Raw genomic sequence first — 19,510 nt, forward strand, 5'->3', positions numbered from 1 at the left:
AATTCTTGCACTGCAGTATTTACTCTTCCAATCATCTTCAACAGATGATATGGCACTCTCATTTATTCGAATTAATTATACAAAATTTAAAATCTTCGATTTATATATAATTTTCTTGAAAAAAGAGAGCAAGACGTGTTGTATTTAAACGAAGCATGTAAATTTTATTATTTTTTCCCTTTCAAATACGATAAAAATTAATTTTCTTGACCAAAGGTTTTAGCCTGTCTTCTGCAGTCGCATAGAATCGGAAACATTTTTAATCCATAGAAATAATAGATACTTTCCTTTTCAATTGGACGATTCTCTCTAGTCAATCAATTCCTTGATTTTTTAAGGTATGGATTGTATATTTTATTAGAAAACGTGAGTTTATCGTATCATGAATAAAATAATATTATCTCAAACATACATTCTCATGTTTATTTGAAGAGGCTTTGACCCAATGGTTAAGTTTGAGACTCTGAAACTTGTTGATCTCAAGTTCGAGTCCCGCTGGTTTTCCTAATTTATTTAGGTAGATTTACTTGTTTCTCTGTGCTCTTTGCCCGGAACCATGCTAAAGGCTGATCAATAGTGCATGCAAGTATATTATATCTTTGTAGTTTGAAATAAAACCATACTCGTATTCCGAAAAAAAAAACATTTCAAGTTCAATTATATTATATCTTTTTAATCTGAAACAATACCATACTCATAAAAAAAAGAACACTTCAAGCTCGAGTCCTGTCAATAGTACATGCAGTTAAATTATATCTTTGTAGTTTAAAATAATATCATACTTGTGTTTAAAAAAAACAATCCAGTATATTTAAAAAAAATAAAATTTGAGCAAGGTTATGGATTGATATTCAATCTTCTTGAGATTATGTACTTTTGATCAATGAAATGTAAAGAGGAGGGAGAAACAGATGTAGTAGAAATGGTTATAACGTTGTGCAATTCTCCCTCGAAAACTCCACCCTCCTCCAAATCCTCTCATCGAAGCCAATAATCAATGGTGCGATTTGAACGAAGTTTTTAAAGCGAGCAATACCCCACTTGCTCCCCACTACTCTTAAACATCACTAAAGCAAAGCGTAAAGAAGCGCTCAGATCAGACAAATATTTCTTTACACATCGTTATTCACCCACACTTTTCTTCTTCCTAGAGAAAACCCGTTAGAATAATTTAAAGGTTTTGCCCCACTGCTGCTCCAAAGTATCCATCTCCGTCTACCCTTTTCTTTATTGTGTGTATATATGCACACCAATTGACATGTTCTTTTACGCTTTCTCCGGGGAAATTCAGAAGGGTTTTGATGGTTCTATCAGTTTCAGAAGGAAAAAGAAGAAAAAAGAGAGGATTTTTACTGGTAGCGTGTTAATATGGCGAGTTCAAGTGGGACCAAAGATGTGGGCCCGCAAAGATCTACGTCGAGGAGGATGACAAAAATGGCCTCCATGGTGGAGGCAGGTGATGATAACACCACCGTGGACAGTGAGACCGTGCCATCGTCTCTTGCTTCCATTGCCCCTATCCTGCGTGTGGCGAATGAGATTGAGCCAGAGAATCCCCGAGTTGCTTATCTCTGTAAGATCGAGTATATATTGAAATTTGAGCACACATACACGCGTACTATATTTTCATTTGGTTTATCTCGTCTGACTTGCTAGGATTGTAGTGTTTCATTTGTAGTCGGTACAAACCAATCAAATAACCTAAATACTGAAATAATGTCTTAGATTTGCGGAAAGTTGGATGCAATAAAATCTATGCAAATATTTGGCGTTAAATGATGTGTAAGAGTGAGATTCTTGCCATAGTTTGAACACGGATGGTTTGAAAATTCTCACCATTTTAAGACTATTTTTTCCTTTAAGTTGCTGTAAAGTTCAAGCATGTTGTAGGAAGGATGACCGTAGTTTTATATATTTAGCAGTTTTCAAAATTTTCCTACTTTTAGAGAACTTTAATAAACTTCGCGGCTTCGATAATTAACTGCATTTTTATGTCTATTTGATTGCTATCCAAGATTCTCTCTGTAATTGCATTATTGGTATCTACTTGTTAAAATACGGTACTGCAATGTATAACATTCGCAACCAGTTTTTTAGTAGTTTGAAAAAATTATTATCTGACATATCCATCCCATACTGTTCGGTGCTTTTCTTTTGTTTTATTTAAGAAAACAATATTTGGTTATTTCATTTATGAACTTAACATAATGCATAGGGGGATTACAGCTTGGTTCTTTCTGCTCTCTTTCAAAGAGAAGAATCCATTCTGTTCCTGCTAAATATCCTCTCGATGAAGATCTAGGGTTTGCTAGTTTTGCTGAGTCATTAATTGCACTTCAATTTATCTTTTTTTCTTATGTAAGTCCTTGATGCCACCGGAGAATATAGATAATTGGACTCCGAACCATGCCATGAAAAATGAACTTTAGATTTTTAAGAAAATGCTGGTAAAGCCGCAATAGATCCGTTTTCTCATTCCCATCGGTCATTTTCACCCTCACTCACAGTCATGTCCACTTCTACCTCTTGTGTTATTACTACTATTTAAAATAAGAAATCGACTAGACATGGCCACATGGGCAAATTTTTATCTTTTGAATCTGGAACCTTTTTTTTAATTGAAACCATGCAAAAGAATTAACAGTGTATAAATTTTTATTATTCATTCCCTAATCAATATGTTCAGAAGTTAACTTGTTCTTCTTCTTGTTTCATTTATTTGTAGGTCGCTTCCATGCATTTGAGAAGGCGCACCGAATGGATTCAACTTCAAGCGGACGGGGTGTTCGACAGTTTAAGACATATTTACTACATAGACTTCAAAAGGTGGGTCTGTAATGCTTAAGTTGGTTTTGGTATTCGCAATATTTAGAAACCAAAAGAACTAATAGTCAAAAGAAGGCTTAGAAGTGTATTCTAGTTGAAACTTAACCAACTCCATGTAGTTTCTTTTTAACGGCTGAAGTAAATGGAAGTTCCATAATCCGAGTCATGTTCGCAAATTAGAATGTGTAAAATTCATTAGTTTGTTTGTCGTTTGGTACGAATGATAAGACTCCGCGTCCTTGTCTAATGCGACATTTCGCTTGAGTACTATGATTATTGGAGTTAAAAAAATAATTATGTTATACTTATGTTTCAATATACTATCCCTATATTATATATAATTCAATCCTACTGTCGTTTGGTGCGAATGATAAGACTCCATGTCCTTGTCTTATCCAGCATTTCTCTTGAGTACTATGATTATTGGAGTTAAAAAAATAATTATGTTTTATTTATATTTCAATATATTATCCCTATATTATAGATTCTTATATTATAGATTCTTATAATTCAATCTTATAGTTCATCGTTTAAAAAAAAATGTTTTCGTAAGTTCTGGTAATAAGAGTACAGTGTAATATTTCATAATTATTTAAATTTTTTTCATATAAATATTTCAGTTAACGGTGTCCTAATTTAAAATTTCCTAGGATATATAAAGTTGATGACAATGAATCACCAGAAAGAAATTTGCAAATATTTAATTCATTTCAGACATTATAGAATTATCTTGATACTTTCTGTCTGATAAGCTTGATATAATCTTTGATTGGTTCAACTCTAACTCGTTCTTCTTTACCTCTTCAATTATCGCAGGAAGAACTTGAAACAGAACATATACTTGCTAATGATGATCCTAGAGAAATCCAGAAATATTACCAGAACTTCTGCAAGAAAAACATAAGAGAGGGCCAATATACAAAAAGACCGTGAGGCTTTACCTCAAACCAGTTCTATTTTTGATCCACATTTAAGGACTTATGTGTCACTGTTTAATTTTTGCTCCTTTTATTTTGTTTTTCTTTTTAAAGGGAGGAGATAGCTAAGATTTATCAGATTGCAACTGTGTTGTATGATGTGCTGAAGACAGTGGTACCTTCATCAAAAGTTGATAATGAGGTTTGATTTATGGTATTCTCTGTGATTCTCAAAATTTTGGAGTATTTTTGACTTCAGTGTTTAATGATATATTTGCTCTTGATTAATACAATGTATGCAGACCCAAAAATATGCCAAAGATGTCGAGGAGAAGAAAGAGCAAAACGAGCACTACAATATTCTTCCCTTGTACGCTGTCGGAGTTGAGCCAGAAATTATGAAACTCCCTGAGGTTATATTATGAAATACTCCTCAAATGTCGAGTATTGTTGATGTCTACAGATAACTATGTTCCTTGTACCATTAATTTCTTGATCAGATTAAAGCAGCCCTCCGAGCAATTCGTGATGTGGAAGGTCTTCCATCATTTCTAACTTCTGCAGAGAAGGAGAGGCCCGCCCATGACATTCTTGAATGGCTTGCTGCAATATTTGGTTTTCAGGTAAACTCAGGTAACTTCTTTGTGCAGCAAGATACATGTCTCGTGAGTATTTTGGTAGATGTACTTGACTACTTGTTAACAATAAGTTGTTTTTTTGGCTACAACGAGCTAGATATGTAACTTGAGTTTAAATGGCGGTAGTGAATTCACACCACGATGCCATCCATCTTGGTAAATGGATGTATGGTGAACACATATCCGAGGTAAATAATCAGACACGGTTCTGCTGTTATTAAGTTGGTTTTCTTGAATAAAAACTAGGGTACAAGGTCACCTATTTATGTACATAAAGTTTCCTTAAATTGATAACCATTATCCCAAATTATTTGGTACAAAATAATATAATATTGAATTTAGTTACCTTGATTCGTGTAGGTTTGATTAATAGTATTTATAGCTTGTTTGGTTCAAAATAAATCTAATTATCCAATTCCATGGGATGGAATTATTTACTATATGTTTTTTTATTAATAGTCTCATTTCATTCGTGCGAATATTAATCACATCGACTTGAAAAACAAAAAGAATAGAACCAATAAAGAATACTACACCTACAAAAAACAGAATAATCTACAAAGTACAAATACGCAATCCTTGAAAGCATATATATAATATTATGATTTTAACAGGGATGATTTCTTATCTTTATGTTTCTTTATCTTATTATCCATTCTATCGCATAATTTCGTGTGGTATTGTGATAAGCAATGAATATTTAAATTATCACGATTAGGATGTGATATTTTGAATATGCTTAAAAAACATTTCATTTTTTCTCATCCGTTCCCGCTGATCACTTCAGTGAAAATGATCTCGTTTATGTGGCTAAGCAGAGTGATATGAACGTGCCGTGTAGCACCAGGAATTTGTTTCAATAAACGCAGATTGAAATTGTCTTGTGTCCTTGCTTGTGTGTTATTCCTTCCAATGTTGGGGTAATCAAAAGAAATTGAATAGAAGACTAAATATACCCAAAATAAAGTAAAAACGAAATGAAAAGAAAAGGCAATAGAAAAAAGTTATGGTTAATCAATGTCTCGGGGATCTTGCCTTTGGGGGACAACTATAAAATATTTATTCTAAAATTTAACTTGTATGGGAATTTTGACATCGTAAGTTTTACTCATCAGCATACCGACTCGAATCCGTTGCAACTTTATTCATTTTTTCATTTTGACATATTCATGAATTTGGCAGTTGATTACATATTTTTTGTTCATTGTTGGGTATTAAAGAAAGGAAATGTAGCAAATCAGCGGGAACACTTGATATTGCTTCTTGCAAATATGGATGTAAGAAAGAAAAATCCTCATGGCTATGAGCAAGTAAGTATTTCATTCATCCTATTACAGCACCAATAAAATCAGATAATTATAATATGTTTACTGCCCCCTTGCCTCTATTTTTATGAGAACTACATGCCTTTTCTTTTCTTTATGATGTATCTGAAATAATGATGATATATGTTACTGCAGTTGGATGATGAAACGATCAAGGAATTGATGAACAAAATTTTAAAAAACTATCAGTCATGGTGTAAATACTTACATTTTGACCCAATTCTAGAGTAAGTTGAATTCTTTACAGCTACATTATCACCTCATACCAGGTGATGATAATCAATCTTATTTTCTAGCAGGTCTCCTCGGGATAGGAGGCAACAGGCACGACTTCTTTATATTGGACTTTATCTTCTGATTTGGGGTGAAGCTTCAAATATTCGTTTTATGCCAGAATGCATATGCTTTATTTTTCACCGTGTATGTTCCTTTTCAGTAATTAACTATTACATCTTCCTCGCTATGGAACTATATATGTTGATAGTTTGTTTATAATGTCAAGAAAAGGGAAATATTATGTTACTTGCCTGTGTTGTTTTTAATCCGTACGTATATCATAGAATGTTAGTGCGCCATCCATGAGGCTCAGTAGCCTGACGATGAAAATAAATTAATACATTCTTCCTTTCTCAACGGTTTAGCTCTTTATGGGAAGGTAGTCATAAGAGTAATATTATGCTTTAAAATGACATCTTGACCACAGATTGTTGGCTTTGACGCGTTTGATATCATGTTATTTGATTTTTCATGTTTCCTGACATGCAACTTTTAACTATCATTAAAAAGGGTAGCTCCTTTTTTAAAATAATGAAATAGTAAACAAGCTTATGTTTAAACATCCCGAATATTTATTTTTATTTATGATTTCTATTGTTAATCAGTAAGCTGTCCACCACTTATTGGTTCTTTTTGCGTTTGTCTTCTTTAATGGAAAATGTGAATCTCATTTCTTCTGCATGCAAGATGGCAAAAGAGATGCATGGATTTCTGTTTGGCAATGTCCAACAAGTCACTGGAGATACATTTATAATAAATCCTAAAGGCGAGGAAGCATTTCTCAAGGAAGTTGTGACACCTCTTTATGAGGTTCTTCGCAAGGTACATCTTTATTTACCTACTTTTGGTCATATACATTGTTTTGCTTTCTAAATCAATAATCTTCATTCATGAAGGAAGCCAGTGGAAACAAAGATGGGAAAGCAAGCCATTCAACCTGGAGAAACTATGATGATCTTAATGAATACTTTTGGTAATTTAATGGATTATCAATCCTATCTTTCTAGTTTAGTAGATCTCTCATTCTTTGATTTATCTTTGTTGGTTCTTGACATTCCTTTTACTCCTTATACAGGAGTGGAAAGAGTTCAAAGCTAAAATGGCCATTGGATGGAAAAGGGGATTTTTTTGTGCATTCAGATATGGCTAAGCCAGCAAATAAGGTATTTTCTGCAATTTGTTTGCACATAAAAGAGAAGTATAAGGGTTTTCTTATCATGTCTCGTCCTCATTTTTCTTAGCGTCTCTTATTTTATATTGAAACACCCTAAATTACCTTCAGGTGCAGTTTGACATGGTTTCATATGCAATAACTAGGAATCTAGGAATTTTTAGATGTGTCCTGAATCATCGATTTCAACATGCTGTTTTGTAGCAAAGCTAACATTTTTCATGCATGATTATTTGATGAACAACACATTCGCTTAACTTCGATGTTCAATTCTTATTCGATAACAAGTAAGCTGCCTTTCCTGATATCCTTGCATGTTGTTTCCTTGTCTTTGTTATCGATCTAGTTACATGAAAAACTAACTTTTCAAGAAAAAACAGAAAAAAAGATTGCTACTCAATCACATAACATTCTTATGAAAGTGTTACTTCACTTGTTACTGCCTATATACAGTATTCTATCTGCTAAAATGAAGAGCATACTGATTTCGTTAGTCTCGCAGAAGGATAACCAGCCTGTGGGAAAACCCAAGACAAATTTTGTTGAAGTTCGTACATTTTGGCACCTTTATCGGGACTTTGACAGAATGTGGATTTTTTTTATATTGGCTCTCCAGGTACTTCAATTTCATACATCTTTCTGTTAATCTTCCATGTATGGAGTTGTTGGCTTGTATTTATCTTAACTTGATGTTATGTTGATAAGCTCTAAGAAAACTTCCCTTGCATTCAAATCATAGAGCACAACCGAAGAAGGATTTTTGGGAGAAGAATAGGAGGAAAAAAGGTTTTGGAACTAATTATATTTTAATTGATGCCTTTTAATGGAAAATTTTAGAACAAATAACTTCATCAGGGAGATGATGGGTGCCTGAGAGATAAAGAGGGATGAGCAATAATTAAGAACGTAAATAATTTCTCTCTATCAATTTAAAGCTATGTTGGATCATTGGATGACCTGGTCTAGAATCTCCATCCTTATTACAATTGTTTTTTTACATCTGGATTTGCATTTTATGGTTTGTATATCAGGTTAGATTTGTTGTTGGACCTGCTATAGTTTGTGAAGTGAGGATTGGCCTGTGCTCATGCTTAGTGAACGGGGTTGTAATAGAATGAAATGAGGATTTTTATCATCCGTTTCTGTTAAAGGGTATTCGAGTAAAACGGCAAGAAACCCACCCTTGCAACTTCATATCATATTGTATTTATTTAGCATCTTCGGTTGTGGACCCCATCTAAATGGTGCAACATTATGAAAGCTTGTTATTTGATTATTTTATTCATTAATATGTTTTCAGTCGTTATTTTTTTCTCGATTTTTACTTGGTTGGTTAATTCGTGTAGATATGAATCCCCCTTTATATTTCAGGCAATGATAATAATTGCATGGCATCAGCGTGGATCCTCAAGTGTTCTTTTCGATGATGTTGTCTATCGAAGTGTTTCAAGCATATTTGTCACCGCAGCCTTTTTAAATTTTTTGAGAGGTACTTGTGATAATTTTTTATATGTGTTGACTGTTGTGTCCATGACTCCATGTTCATTTCTCTATTTCTGTCTTTTTGAAAAGATTTTTGTTTCTTCTATCTCTGACTAAAGTTTCTAATCAGTGTCAGTTATTTTTCCAGTTGAGTGTCGTCCACTATAGCTGTAATAAATTCACTACACGTCTACCTTCTTTTACTGCAGCTGTCCTTGACATAGTCCTTAGTTTTAAGGCCTGGAGGAGCCTAAAGTCATTCCAGATACTCCGGTATCTCCTGAAATTTATAGTTGCTGCATTTTGGCTAGTGATCATGCCAGTTACTTATTCAAGATCTTTTCAGAATCCATCTGGCCTACTGAAATTCTTCAATAATTTGGGAGCAGATTGGCAGAGCCATTCATTGTATTATTACTGTGTTGCAATTTATTTAATACCAAATATATTAGCTGCCTTTCTGTTTCTATTTCCTTTCCTGAGGAGATCCATGGAACGTTCAAATTGGCGTATTATTATCATGTTGATGTGGTGGGCTCAGGTATGTTTCTTTGCAAATCTATGCTATTGATGAAATTGATGTTTTAATGGATAATTTCGAGTGTCATCACTGTATTTTAGCCGAAGCTATATGTTGGAAGAGGCATGCATGAAGACGTGTTTTCTCTTCTAAAGTAAGAAGCATATGGATAAGAAGATCTGAACGAGTTCAAGTTCATCTTTCCTAGTTTTGCCTAATTTTATCCGTAACCTTCTTTATGTTTAGATACACACTCTTTTGGATTACACTGCTAATAAGCAAGCTAGCATTCAGCTTTTATGTTGAGGTAATATCTTTCTGTATTGTAGGAGTTTCATATTTTATTTCTTTGATATATCGAGCAACACTTGGTGAGTATTGGACTTTTTTCATTCTTATAGCATTGGATATGTATTTCTCTCAAGCCATAGGCTTCTACCCTAGGCATTATGTTCCTGAAACTAAAACTGTTCTCTAGCTGTTTCTGAGCATTGTTTCACTTCTGCTTGTACCACGATGGAAACTTTATGTGGCATATTCATTGTTTATTGAAGATAGAATTATTCATTGTTTATTGAAGATAGAATTGTACATACAAAGATTGATGATGTCAAGAGAGGGCATCTTCAATGAATTTGAGGGGATGATGTGAAATCTGGACAATCGCTTAGGCCTACTTTGCTTTCTGTACTGAACAGACAGATATCGAGTCTTCTGAGATTACTCGTATTCATCATATCTTTATATGAATCAATATACAAGGTTTCTCGCTCCAAGTAAGCTGGTGTGGATTGGAGAATTCATGGAGAAGCTCAAAATACTTTCTGTAATATGTATTTGACTCTCAGATCTAGTGTCCAAGACCAGGAATAAATAAAAAGTTTAATTTTACACTCAATTACAGGTTCTGACTTTAAATTTGATATACCAGCTTACTTTTTCTTATGAGATCAAGGCTTGATCTACCTGCATAGTGCATATTGTATTCAATTCTTTTGTTTCAGTTTCCAGACATAAGCATGTCTTAGAATGGGGAGGATTCTTTTTAAATTCACACTCAGTATCTTGTATTATTGTGTTAAAAATGTGTTTTATAAGTTTTATTCATATTTTTAACACCTTCTTTTTGGTCTGATTAGATATTGCCGTTAATTGAACCAACAAAGACTATCATGAATCTCACTGTCAGTAGCTATGATTGGCATGAATTTTTTCCTAATGGTAATTTCTTTGCCGCTTGGAAAAAGTATTATTTGCACTTTCATGAATTTTTCCTAATGGCAACTTCTTTTTCCGCAAGAAAAAGTTATTGTTTGTTACTTTCAAGATTGTGATGGAATCAATTTGCTTTTGTTACATGATGCAGTTACGCATAATATTGGTGTTGCTATTGCAATATGGGCTCCAATTATTTTGGTATGTAACAAAACATATATCAATGTGAAAATTTATTCCCGAAATGTGAACTTATATCATATCAAATGATTACTTGCATTTAGGTCTATTTTATGGATACCCAAATATGGTATGCTATCTTCGCAACTCTTGTTGGTGGGATACATGGAGCATTCAGTCATCTTGGAGAGGTAAAGGGTTCTTATTTTATAATTTGGTTTGATATTGTTAAAATTTGTTTGTTTGCTGTCATGCTTAGTTACAGAACTCATTGAGTGCTTTACAGAGTGGAAAAGATGATGTACATGATTAATTTTGCTGTCATACTAATTTTTCTCTGTCTTTCTTCCTCTCTTTCTCTCCCCCCAAATTGTAGATCCGGACACTTGGTATGATAAGGGCTAGATTCGAATCTGTTCCTTCAGCTTTCAGCGAGCGCCTTGTTCCATATTCCAAAGAGGAAGCCATACAAAATCTGCAGGTAATAAAATTTGTGCGTGTTCTCATGATCATTGGATGTTTCAAATATATCTATTTAGTTATGCGAGAAACATATTTCATGGTCGTTATTCTTTATTTAATATCTCACAACTCATTTTCTGTCTTTGTCTATTGAAATTTACACCTATGTACTTTTTTACTGGTTGATGTGTAAGCTGTTATGGCAGGATGACACTACAGAAAGGATAAGCATTGCAAAGTTCTCGCAAATGTGGAATGAATTTATACTATCTATGAGAAACGAGGATTTGATCAGCCACAAGTTGGTTTTTTGATTTCTTGTTGTCAGCATGTTTTAAAACCTAATTGTTGGAAAGTTTATCTCTGAATCAAATTTTCAGGGAAAGAGACCTGCTTCTTGTTCCATATTCCTCTGGTGAAGTCTCTGTTGTCCAGTGGCCTCCTTTCTTACTTGCTAGCAAGGTAAAATTAGTTTGGTTCCGCCTTATTGAACTGTCAAGTGCTTTTCTTCTCTACTCATTACTTCATTTTGCGAGTAGATTCCAATCGCATTAGACATGGCAAAAGACTACAATGAGAGGGAAGATGCTGATCTCTTCAAGAAAATTAAGACCGACGATTTCATGTATTTTGCAATTATTGAATGCTATGAGACGCTGAGGGACATCCTAATTGCCCTTCTGGTGAATGACGGGGAAAAGAAGTAAGAGACATGAGTGGTTAACTTTCCTTTGCCCCATAAACTCTTAATGATCCTGAAGTTATGACTATATTTGTTCATGGACAAGGAAATCTAGTGTTATCCTTGATGAAATAGTTTTTTATTTTATTGAATCTTTGTCCATTTTTAGAGTTATTTGGAGAATCTGTCGTGAAGTGGAAAGAAGCATTCGGAATCAAATATTCTTGAAGGAATTTCGGATGAATGGCCTGCCTTTGCTTAGTGATAAATTGGATAAATTTTTAAACCTTCTTGTAAGCTTGATTATTGAAGTGTCTTCTTCCCAAATTCCTTATGGAAATCAATTTTTTTCTTGCCATTTCTGTGTTACAAATGTTGTATGTTTGCAGATGGAAGAAAATGGAGATGATCAGTCATATAGATCTCATATAATTAACACTTTCCAGGATATTATAGAGATTATCATCCAGGATGTGATGAATAACGGCCATGAGTATGTATCTCTGTAGATAATGTTGACTGCTTTCTTTATAACAGTTTACTTTCAATGTTTTTAGATGTACTATTTCCTTTCTTCTGTCAGGGTTCTGAAGGAAGTTTATACATTTCAAGAAAATAACAAAAAAGAGGAGAAGTTTCAAAACATAAACATTGATCTCTTACATAGCAGGTCGTGGAGGGAAAAGGTATTGGGCCATCACTTAGATAAATTTCACAATTCTATTTTGATATTTTCTTTTATTAATTTTTCCTTGTTTTTGGAAGTTTTTTCCTTATGTTTTAAATATTGTGTAGGTTGTCAGACTTCATTTGCTTTTGACAGTGAAAGAATCAGCAATAAATGTGCCCATGAATTTAGAAGCTCGCCGACGCCTGACTTTTTTTGCCAATTCCTTATTTATGATAATGCCTAGAGCCCCAAAAGTTCGGAACATGCTCTCTTTTAGGTCAGTTCTCAACCAGAAAGCCTCACATTTCTTGTGTGCAGACTCACATTTCAATGAATTTGATATTTTCAAGGAAAACGCTGTAATTTATTAATTACGCAGCTAAATTTTATCCTGTTAAGATGTGTAGCTTCATGAGAAGCCTTCAAATCTTGGGCCTCAATTCGAATGCCCTTGGTGTTTTGATGTTGCGCAAAGGATCCACACTCTAACTAATGTGGACTAAATATTGTTTACCTGATCGATATAGATATAACAGAGATGTATCATTTACCTTGGAAAGCTAGACATCATTGATTTAGTCAATAAAGGATTTTGGAAAGGAAACAAATTAGATACGAGAAATATAATTTAAAACCTCAAGTCTGTTTTTTTCCATTTGAAATCGTACATGATAGATAGGACGTGGTAAAAATTTCGAGCAAAATACATGCATTTCTGTATTAAGTTGCACAATTGATTGATTCTTTTAAAATATGTACTTCTTTACTGAATTTTTTGAAAAAGTAATGTTGCTAGGCTTTTTTGGTAAGATTGTGAATGATTTAGTGACACATGTGGGGAGAGGAAAAATGGTGGATATTAGTAACTTGAATTACATGAATGTGGGTATGGAATGTATTTATTAAATCCCATCATTTTAATCTAGTTATATGATTTTGGGGTTCTGTTTAGTGAATTCGCTTTTGATGTACCAAAAATGGTTTTTAAAAGGTCCGACCTCTCAATAAATATGTATATAAGAGATGTTTTTGTAGTATTTTATTTAAAACTAATAGTTCATTTAGAATTTTAGAAACAAAAAATATGCCATTATTTCTAAGTCTGGATTATCTGAGCAGTCCTTGATTTCTGGAGGAACCTTGGGTTGTTATGAACGTGAGAATTAAAAATTTTGCCCAAGATCTTGTCATTCAAACAACAAAGTGGCATATAACAGTTTTAGAATCTTACATGCACTCTGACAAATGAGACTTTGTTTGCTCTTTTTAGGATCACATTACCCTACCCTTTGGCGCTTGATGATGCATCACCTAAATATTTTATTCGATTGTTATGTGTGCAATTAGAAGTTTTGATTGTAAAATTCATTCAATTGAAATGCGTCAGTTTGAAGAAATATTTTGTGCTTCTGTAGAAGAGTTTGGTCAAACTATATCACAGAATGTATTTTAATGATTTTTTATCTGTTAATGAATAACTTTAATTTCTATATTATATGAGAAACATAATAGTAACGATGAACGGTCATTTGCTATTCTCGTAAAAGTTCAATGTCATTTATATTCCTCAGTATTTTGACACCATACTATAAAGAAGAGGTTCTTTATTCGACCGATGAGCTTAACAAGGAAAATGAGGATGGCATAAGTATTCTATTTTACCTCCAGAAAATATATCCGGGTGAGTTTTGGATTCTTCAGTTCCGTGCTTTAGATTTATCATTATGGCTAATGTAATATACTCTTGCACTGCTGACTGTCTCATGAAAAGACGAGTGGAAAAACTACGAGGAGCGAATCAATGATTCGAAGTTCGTTTATGCCGGGAAAGACAGGGCAGAATTGGTTCGTCAATGGGTATCTTACCGGGCTCAGACTCTATCTCGGACAGGTCAGACAATTATTGGCTTTAAATTTAAAAATAACAAGGTTACAATGCTTTTGTTTTCGCCATTGATTCTATGTTTTTCTTGTTGGAACACCAGTGAGAGGGATGATGTACTATAGGGAGGCTTTGGAACTTCAATGCTTTTTGGATTTTGCTGATGATAAGGGTTGGTGGATCTCTTTCTCTAATCTTTTAACTGTAAATTTTCACGTATTTTTGGGTTTCTTTTTATAAGCTTTCAATTGGTGCAAAGTCATAGGTTAATCAACATTTCATGGCTCTTATCCAGCTATTTTTGGTGGTTATCGGGCAATTGATAAAAATCAGAGCGACTACAGGATACTCAAGGAACAAGCACAAGCTTTGGCCGATCTGAAATTCACCTATGTAGTGTCTTGTCAAGTTTACGGTATGCAGAAAAAATCCAGGGATGTTCGAGATCAGCACTGCTATGCCAATATTTTGAATCTAATGCTGACGTAAGTTTCAATCTAAGAAATGACTCAATTTTGAAAATATCGATATAGTTTTTACAAATTTTCAGATAAATCCTTGTAGGCATGCATCTCTCCGTGTTGCTTATATAGATGAGAGGGAAGAGACAGTCAATGGAAACTCTGAGAAGATTTATTATTCTGTCCTGGTCAAGGGAGGGGACAAGTTGGATGAGGTATGAAGTTCACCATGACTAGGCCTTCTGCAAAGAAATATTTTAGTGGAATGAAGTAAAGGATTTGTGAATTCTAATTCAACGACGACTCATCTTTTTGCTTGCTTTGTATTTTATAATTGATGTCTAAATGCCTTGTTGCCAGGAAATATATCGTATCAAGCTTCCCGGTAATCCAAAAATTGGTGAAGGGAAACCTGAGAATCAAAATCATGCTATTATTTTTACTCGTGGAGAAGCTTTGCAGACCATAGACATGAATCAGGTCAGTGTAATTTTCTTCGTCGACATGCAAGATTGGAAATTGGTTTGGGTGAGTATCTACTGAAAAAAACCTGTTTTTTTTTACGTTCAAAACAAAAATACTTGGGAGATGCTAGTATGAATACACTCATGGGAGACACTTCTTAATTTTTAACACTCGAGTGATGCCAGTACCAATATTCTTTCCAGCAGCTCTTGTTAATTTTTGTCGGGTAGCAACAGTTGTCCCTATTGTTCTGTGTGGCAGTCTGTGGTAGCCTAGCAGTATTGTCGAAAATTGGGCTCTCTTTTCTCCTGCTGGAGGGGAAATAGATCTTATGTTATAACTGTCCATCTAAATGAACATAATTCTATCAATAATTTTTATTCCTCAGGATAATTATTTTGAGGAAGCTTTCAAGATGCGTAATGTGTTGGAGGAATTTTTAAAAACTCATCATGGACAAAGAAGGCCCACAATATTGGGTATAAGGGAGCATATTTTCACTGGAAGGTTTGTTTTTGTATTCACAGGGCTGCACTATATCAACTAATAGGTATGATAAATTTGTACTTGATTGACTCCTTTTCTTTTCATCACAGCGTTTCTTCACTCGCCTGGTTCATGTCCAATCAAGAAACTAGTTTCGTCACCATTGGGCAAAGAATTTTGGCAAACCCTTTAAGGTAAATGGTTTTCCACAACAGCCAATTTCTTTAACATTGCGGCATTATAACTTTGTTTGTGATGTATCAATTCAAATGAAGTCTCAATTCATTCTTGGTTTGTTAACTTGATGTAGTCGATGCTTCTAAATGCTTCAGATAGTGTCTTAACTCTTAAGCTTGTCCTGCATTCTGGTGTTGATTTTGCGGATGATTGTTGATCTGCACCTCATGGTTTTAAGGCTAGTCTGAACACAATTAAATTGTGGTGATATATATTTGTTTTCAATATCACATTTTTCTTAAACAGGGTAAGGTTCCACTATGGGCATCCTGACATTTTTGATAGACTCTTTCATTTGACAAGAGGGGGCATAAGCAAAGCTTCGAGAGTAATAAACTTGAGTGAAGATATATTTTCTGGTGATTTTATTTTTTATTTCCTTTAAAGTTGTGCTTGGATTGATGAATTTCAAATTCCATGACTTGTTTGGATGAGTAAAATTAAAGTGAAAATCCACTCCATATCAAGTTATGCAATTTCAGTGGTTTTTTTTAAGTAAAAATCCAATCCCTTAAATCCATCAATCCAAGTACAATCTAAGTTACTTTTTTTATTTAACTTGTTGATTGAGTTACTTTCTCTAGGTTGCAACTTAACTTTATTGCTTTCTCTAGGTTACAATTCAACTTTACGTAGGGGCTATGTAACACATCATGAATACATTCAAGTAGGCAAGGGCCGAGATGTTGGTATGAACCAGATATCTCTTTTTGAGACAAAGGTTGCAAATGGCAATGGTGAGCAGACGCTTAGCCGAGATGTCTACAGACTTGGACGTCGCTTTGATTTTTATAGAATGTTGTCCTTCTACTTCACGACTGTGGGCTTTTACTTCAGTAGTATGGTATACACAAGATTACTCACACTTCTTATCATGCTTTCTCAATTATATGTCGTTCGATGCTCATTGTTGCTAATATCAGTAGTTACTTAAATTAGCTTTAATATTAGATTTATCAATATGAAAATTCACAAGTGAACAGAGGTCGTATTTGGATTTGTAAAAAGAATTTGAGGAAATGATTCAAATGACTCAATTTTGTAGGAATTTGAAATGCATTTTATTACTTAATGAACAAATATAAGGAGAGATTTCAAAATTACCTAAATAAGTGGGATGCATTTTATTCTTGGTTTTAAAATCTTTTTATTTCAAATCATCCCATCCAAATGTATCCTGAAGTTGTATTTGGATGGAAAGACTTGATTTGAAAAAAGATATTTGATTCGAGGAATGATTTAAAAAATGACACCATGTTGAATGTATTTGGAATCCATCATAATCAGGGTTAAAATTGAAAGAATATGAATTCTCTAAACCAAAATTTACCGAACAACTATTGTATGTTGAAACTCATGGAATTTCAATGACTCAATCCATATACGATGTAAGCTACTTGTTTAATCTCGTTAGATATTCTTGTTGAAGTATGTCCCCCCCTCCCTTCCCTTTTTATGAAGAGCATTGGTGATCAGTGATATAATCCAAGTGCCAATCTGTCTGATCAAGTTGTGTCCTTGCATTTTCTATCATTTGCGTCTTATTAAATCAACCTTAATTAATTTGGGTTCGACCTGGAAATTTCCAGGTTACTGTTCTTACTGTTTATGTGTTCTTATATGGTCGCCTATATATGGTCTTGAGTGGGTTGGAAAGACGTATTCTAGAGGATCCGTCTTTGCGTCAGAGTAAAGCTCTGGAGGAGGCTTTGGCTACCCAGTCCTTCTTTCAGCTTGGCTTGTTGCTTGTGCTACCTATGGTGATGGAAATCGCTCTCGAAAGAGGATTTCGCACTGCTATTGGTGATTTCATAATCATGCAACTGCAGCTGGCGTCTGTATTCTTCACATTTCAGCTTGGAACTAAAGCCCATTATTATGGCAGAACTATTCTGCATGGAGGCGCCAAATACCGAGCCACCGGTCGTGGTTTTGTTGTTTTTCATGACAAGTTTGCTGATAATTACAGAATGTATTCTCGTAGTCACTTTGTAAAGGGTTTAGAGCTTTTAATACTGTTGATAGTTTATGAGGTCTACGGACATTCTTATCGCAATTCATCGCTGTACTTCTTCATCACCTTTTCAATGTGGTTCCTTGTTGCTTCCTGGTTATTTGCACCTTTTATTTTTAATCCATCCGGATTCGAGTGGCAAAAAACAGTGGATGATTGGACGGATTGGAAAAGGTGGATGGGAAACCGTGGTGGGATTGGGATCTCTCCTGACAAAAGCTGGGAATCCTGGTGGAATGAAGAACAAGAACACTTGAAATACACGAATATGAGGGGTATAATTCTTGAGATTGTCCTTGCATTCCGCTTTTTCATTTACCAATTCGGGATCGTGTACCAGCTTAAGATATCACATGGAAGCAAGAATATCTTGGTAATAGCTGTTATTGCAATCTCTATTTTTGTTCTGTTTTCTAATCTCTATTTTGTTATTTTCTTCTGCTTTTCATCCTTCTCTTCTCTGTTTTCCGTCATCGCTTTTTCTTGCTATCATCACCACAGGTTTATGGCCTTTCTTGGTTTGTTATGTTAACCGCTCTTCTGGTCTTAAAGGTAAGCCTTTATCTCCTCAGTTCTTCGCCACCTCTACGTTAACACAATATTCACTGGCTTTTATAACCATACAGATGGTGTCAATTGGTAGACGAAGATTTGGTACCGACTTTCAGCTTATGTCCAGGATTCTAAAAGCGCTTTTGTTCCTTGGATTTGTATCGGTTATGATTGTACTATTTGTGGTGTGTGATCTAACTGTTAGTGATATATTTGCTGCTCTCTTGGCCTTCATGCCCACTGGTTGGGCCCTTATCCTGGTAAGTTTCATATGCTATCTACAGTTTTTTGATTTGACAGGCAAGTTCTGGTACTTACTTTTCATATTTACAGATTGCTCAAGCATGTAGGCCGTGTTTAAAGGGTATTGGGATATGGGATTCGGTGATGGAGCTGTCTAGAGCGTATGAAGCCATAATGGGGCTCATTATCTTTATGCCGGTGGTTGTGTTATCTTGGTTCCCCTTCGTATCCGAGTTCCAGACGAGGCTTCTTTTCAATCAAGCTTTCAGTCGAGGACTACAGATTTCGATGATTTTGGCTGGGAAGAAAGACAAGACACCATCTAGTTGATTTTTCTTTTTTTACACTGTATCTTGTTCGAACTTTGGATCGATGATAAATAGATGGAGTCTGATTTGGTAATGTAGAGTTGTGTTGTTTCTGTCTTCCTGTTAGGATATAAAACGTGTTAGAACCGAAAATGATCTTTATACAGTGAACATTTTAAAATATTTTACTAATAAAAGAGTTGCAATAATTCGATTTTGAAATGTTAAAAAATTATTGATAATCGAGAAATTAAATCGAGTTTGTAAACTCAAAATAATCGTTGAAATCGATTAAATATTTTGTAAAATATAAAGATATGAAAGTTTGATGTATAAAAATAGTTTGGTAAAACACTTAAAATTATTCAAAAATAAAAAATGCAATAAAATAAATAAATAAAATTTGTTTATGGATATTCGGATGTTAATAATTCATATGTTATTTCTTCTTCTACTTAGGAAGAAATTCATTAGAAGAATTTGATTTATACAATCTTT

General features: G+C 34.1%; 1 protein-coding gene across 2 annotated transcripts; it reads left to right on the forward strand.

Moving 5' to 3' along the window:
• Positions 1 to 906: 906 nt before the first annotated feature.
• On the forward strand, positions 907 to 19,129 carry LOC142522200 (callose synthase 7-like). Of its 2 annotated transcripts, none has more exons than XM_075625374.1 (42): positions 907 to 1,573; positions 2,726 to 2,826; positions 3,643 to 3,755; positions 3,858 to 3,945; positions 4,046 to 4,156; positions 4,244 to 4,366; positions 5,602 to 5,691; positions 5,842 to 5,933; positions 6,003 to 6,126; positions 6,670 to 6,804; positions 6,879 to 6,955; positions 7,058 to 7,145; positions 7,656 to 7,769; positions 8,525 to 8,642; positions 8,845 to 9,176; positions 9,257 to 9,309; positions 9,402 to 9,462; positions 10,295 to 10,376; positions 10,522 to 10,571; positions 10,655 to 10,741; positions 10,927 to 11,031; positions 11,219 to 11,313; positions 11,393 to 11,474; positions 11,552 to 11,715; positions 11,864 to 11,987; positions 12,084 to 12,187; positions 12,278 to 12,380; positions 12,490 to 12,641; positions 13,936 to 14,045; positions 14,136 to 14,255; positions 14,350 to 14,418; positions 14,542 to 14,731; positions 14,811 to 14,922; positions 15,068 to 15,187; positions 15,561 to 15,679; positions 15,769 to 15,852; positions 16,142 to 16,254; positions 16,510 to 16,739; positions 17,485 to 18,282; positions 18,411 to 18,461; positions 18,536 to 18,721; positions 18,795 to 19,129. In XM_075625374.1, the coding sequence occupies exons 1-42, from the start codon at positions 1,369 to 1,371 to the stop codon at positions 19,032 to 19,034; spliced, it is 5,715 nt and encodes a 1,904-aa protein (XP_075481489.1). In that variant the 5' UTR covers positions 907 to 1,368; the 3' UTR covers positions 19,035 to 19,129. The 2 variants fall into 2 exon arrangements, with proteins under 2 accessions (XP_075481489.1, XP_075481490.1); XM_075625375.1 differs by having other exon boundaries at positions 6,006 to 6,126.
• The last annotated feature ends 381 nt before the right edge of the window (positions 19,130 to 19,510 follow it).

Source organism: Primulina tabacum, chromosome 13 (assembly GCF_025594145.1).
Source record: "Primulina tabacum isolate GXHZ01 chromosome 13, ASM2559414v2, whole genome shotgun sequence".
In the NCBI taxonomy this organism is placed as follows: Eukaryota; Viridiplantae; Streptophyta; class Magnoliopsida; order Lamiales; family Gesneriaceae; genus Primulina; species Primulina tabacum.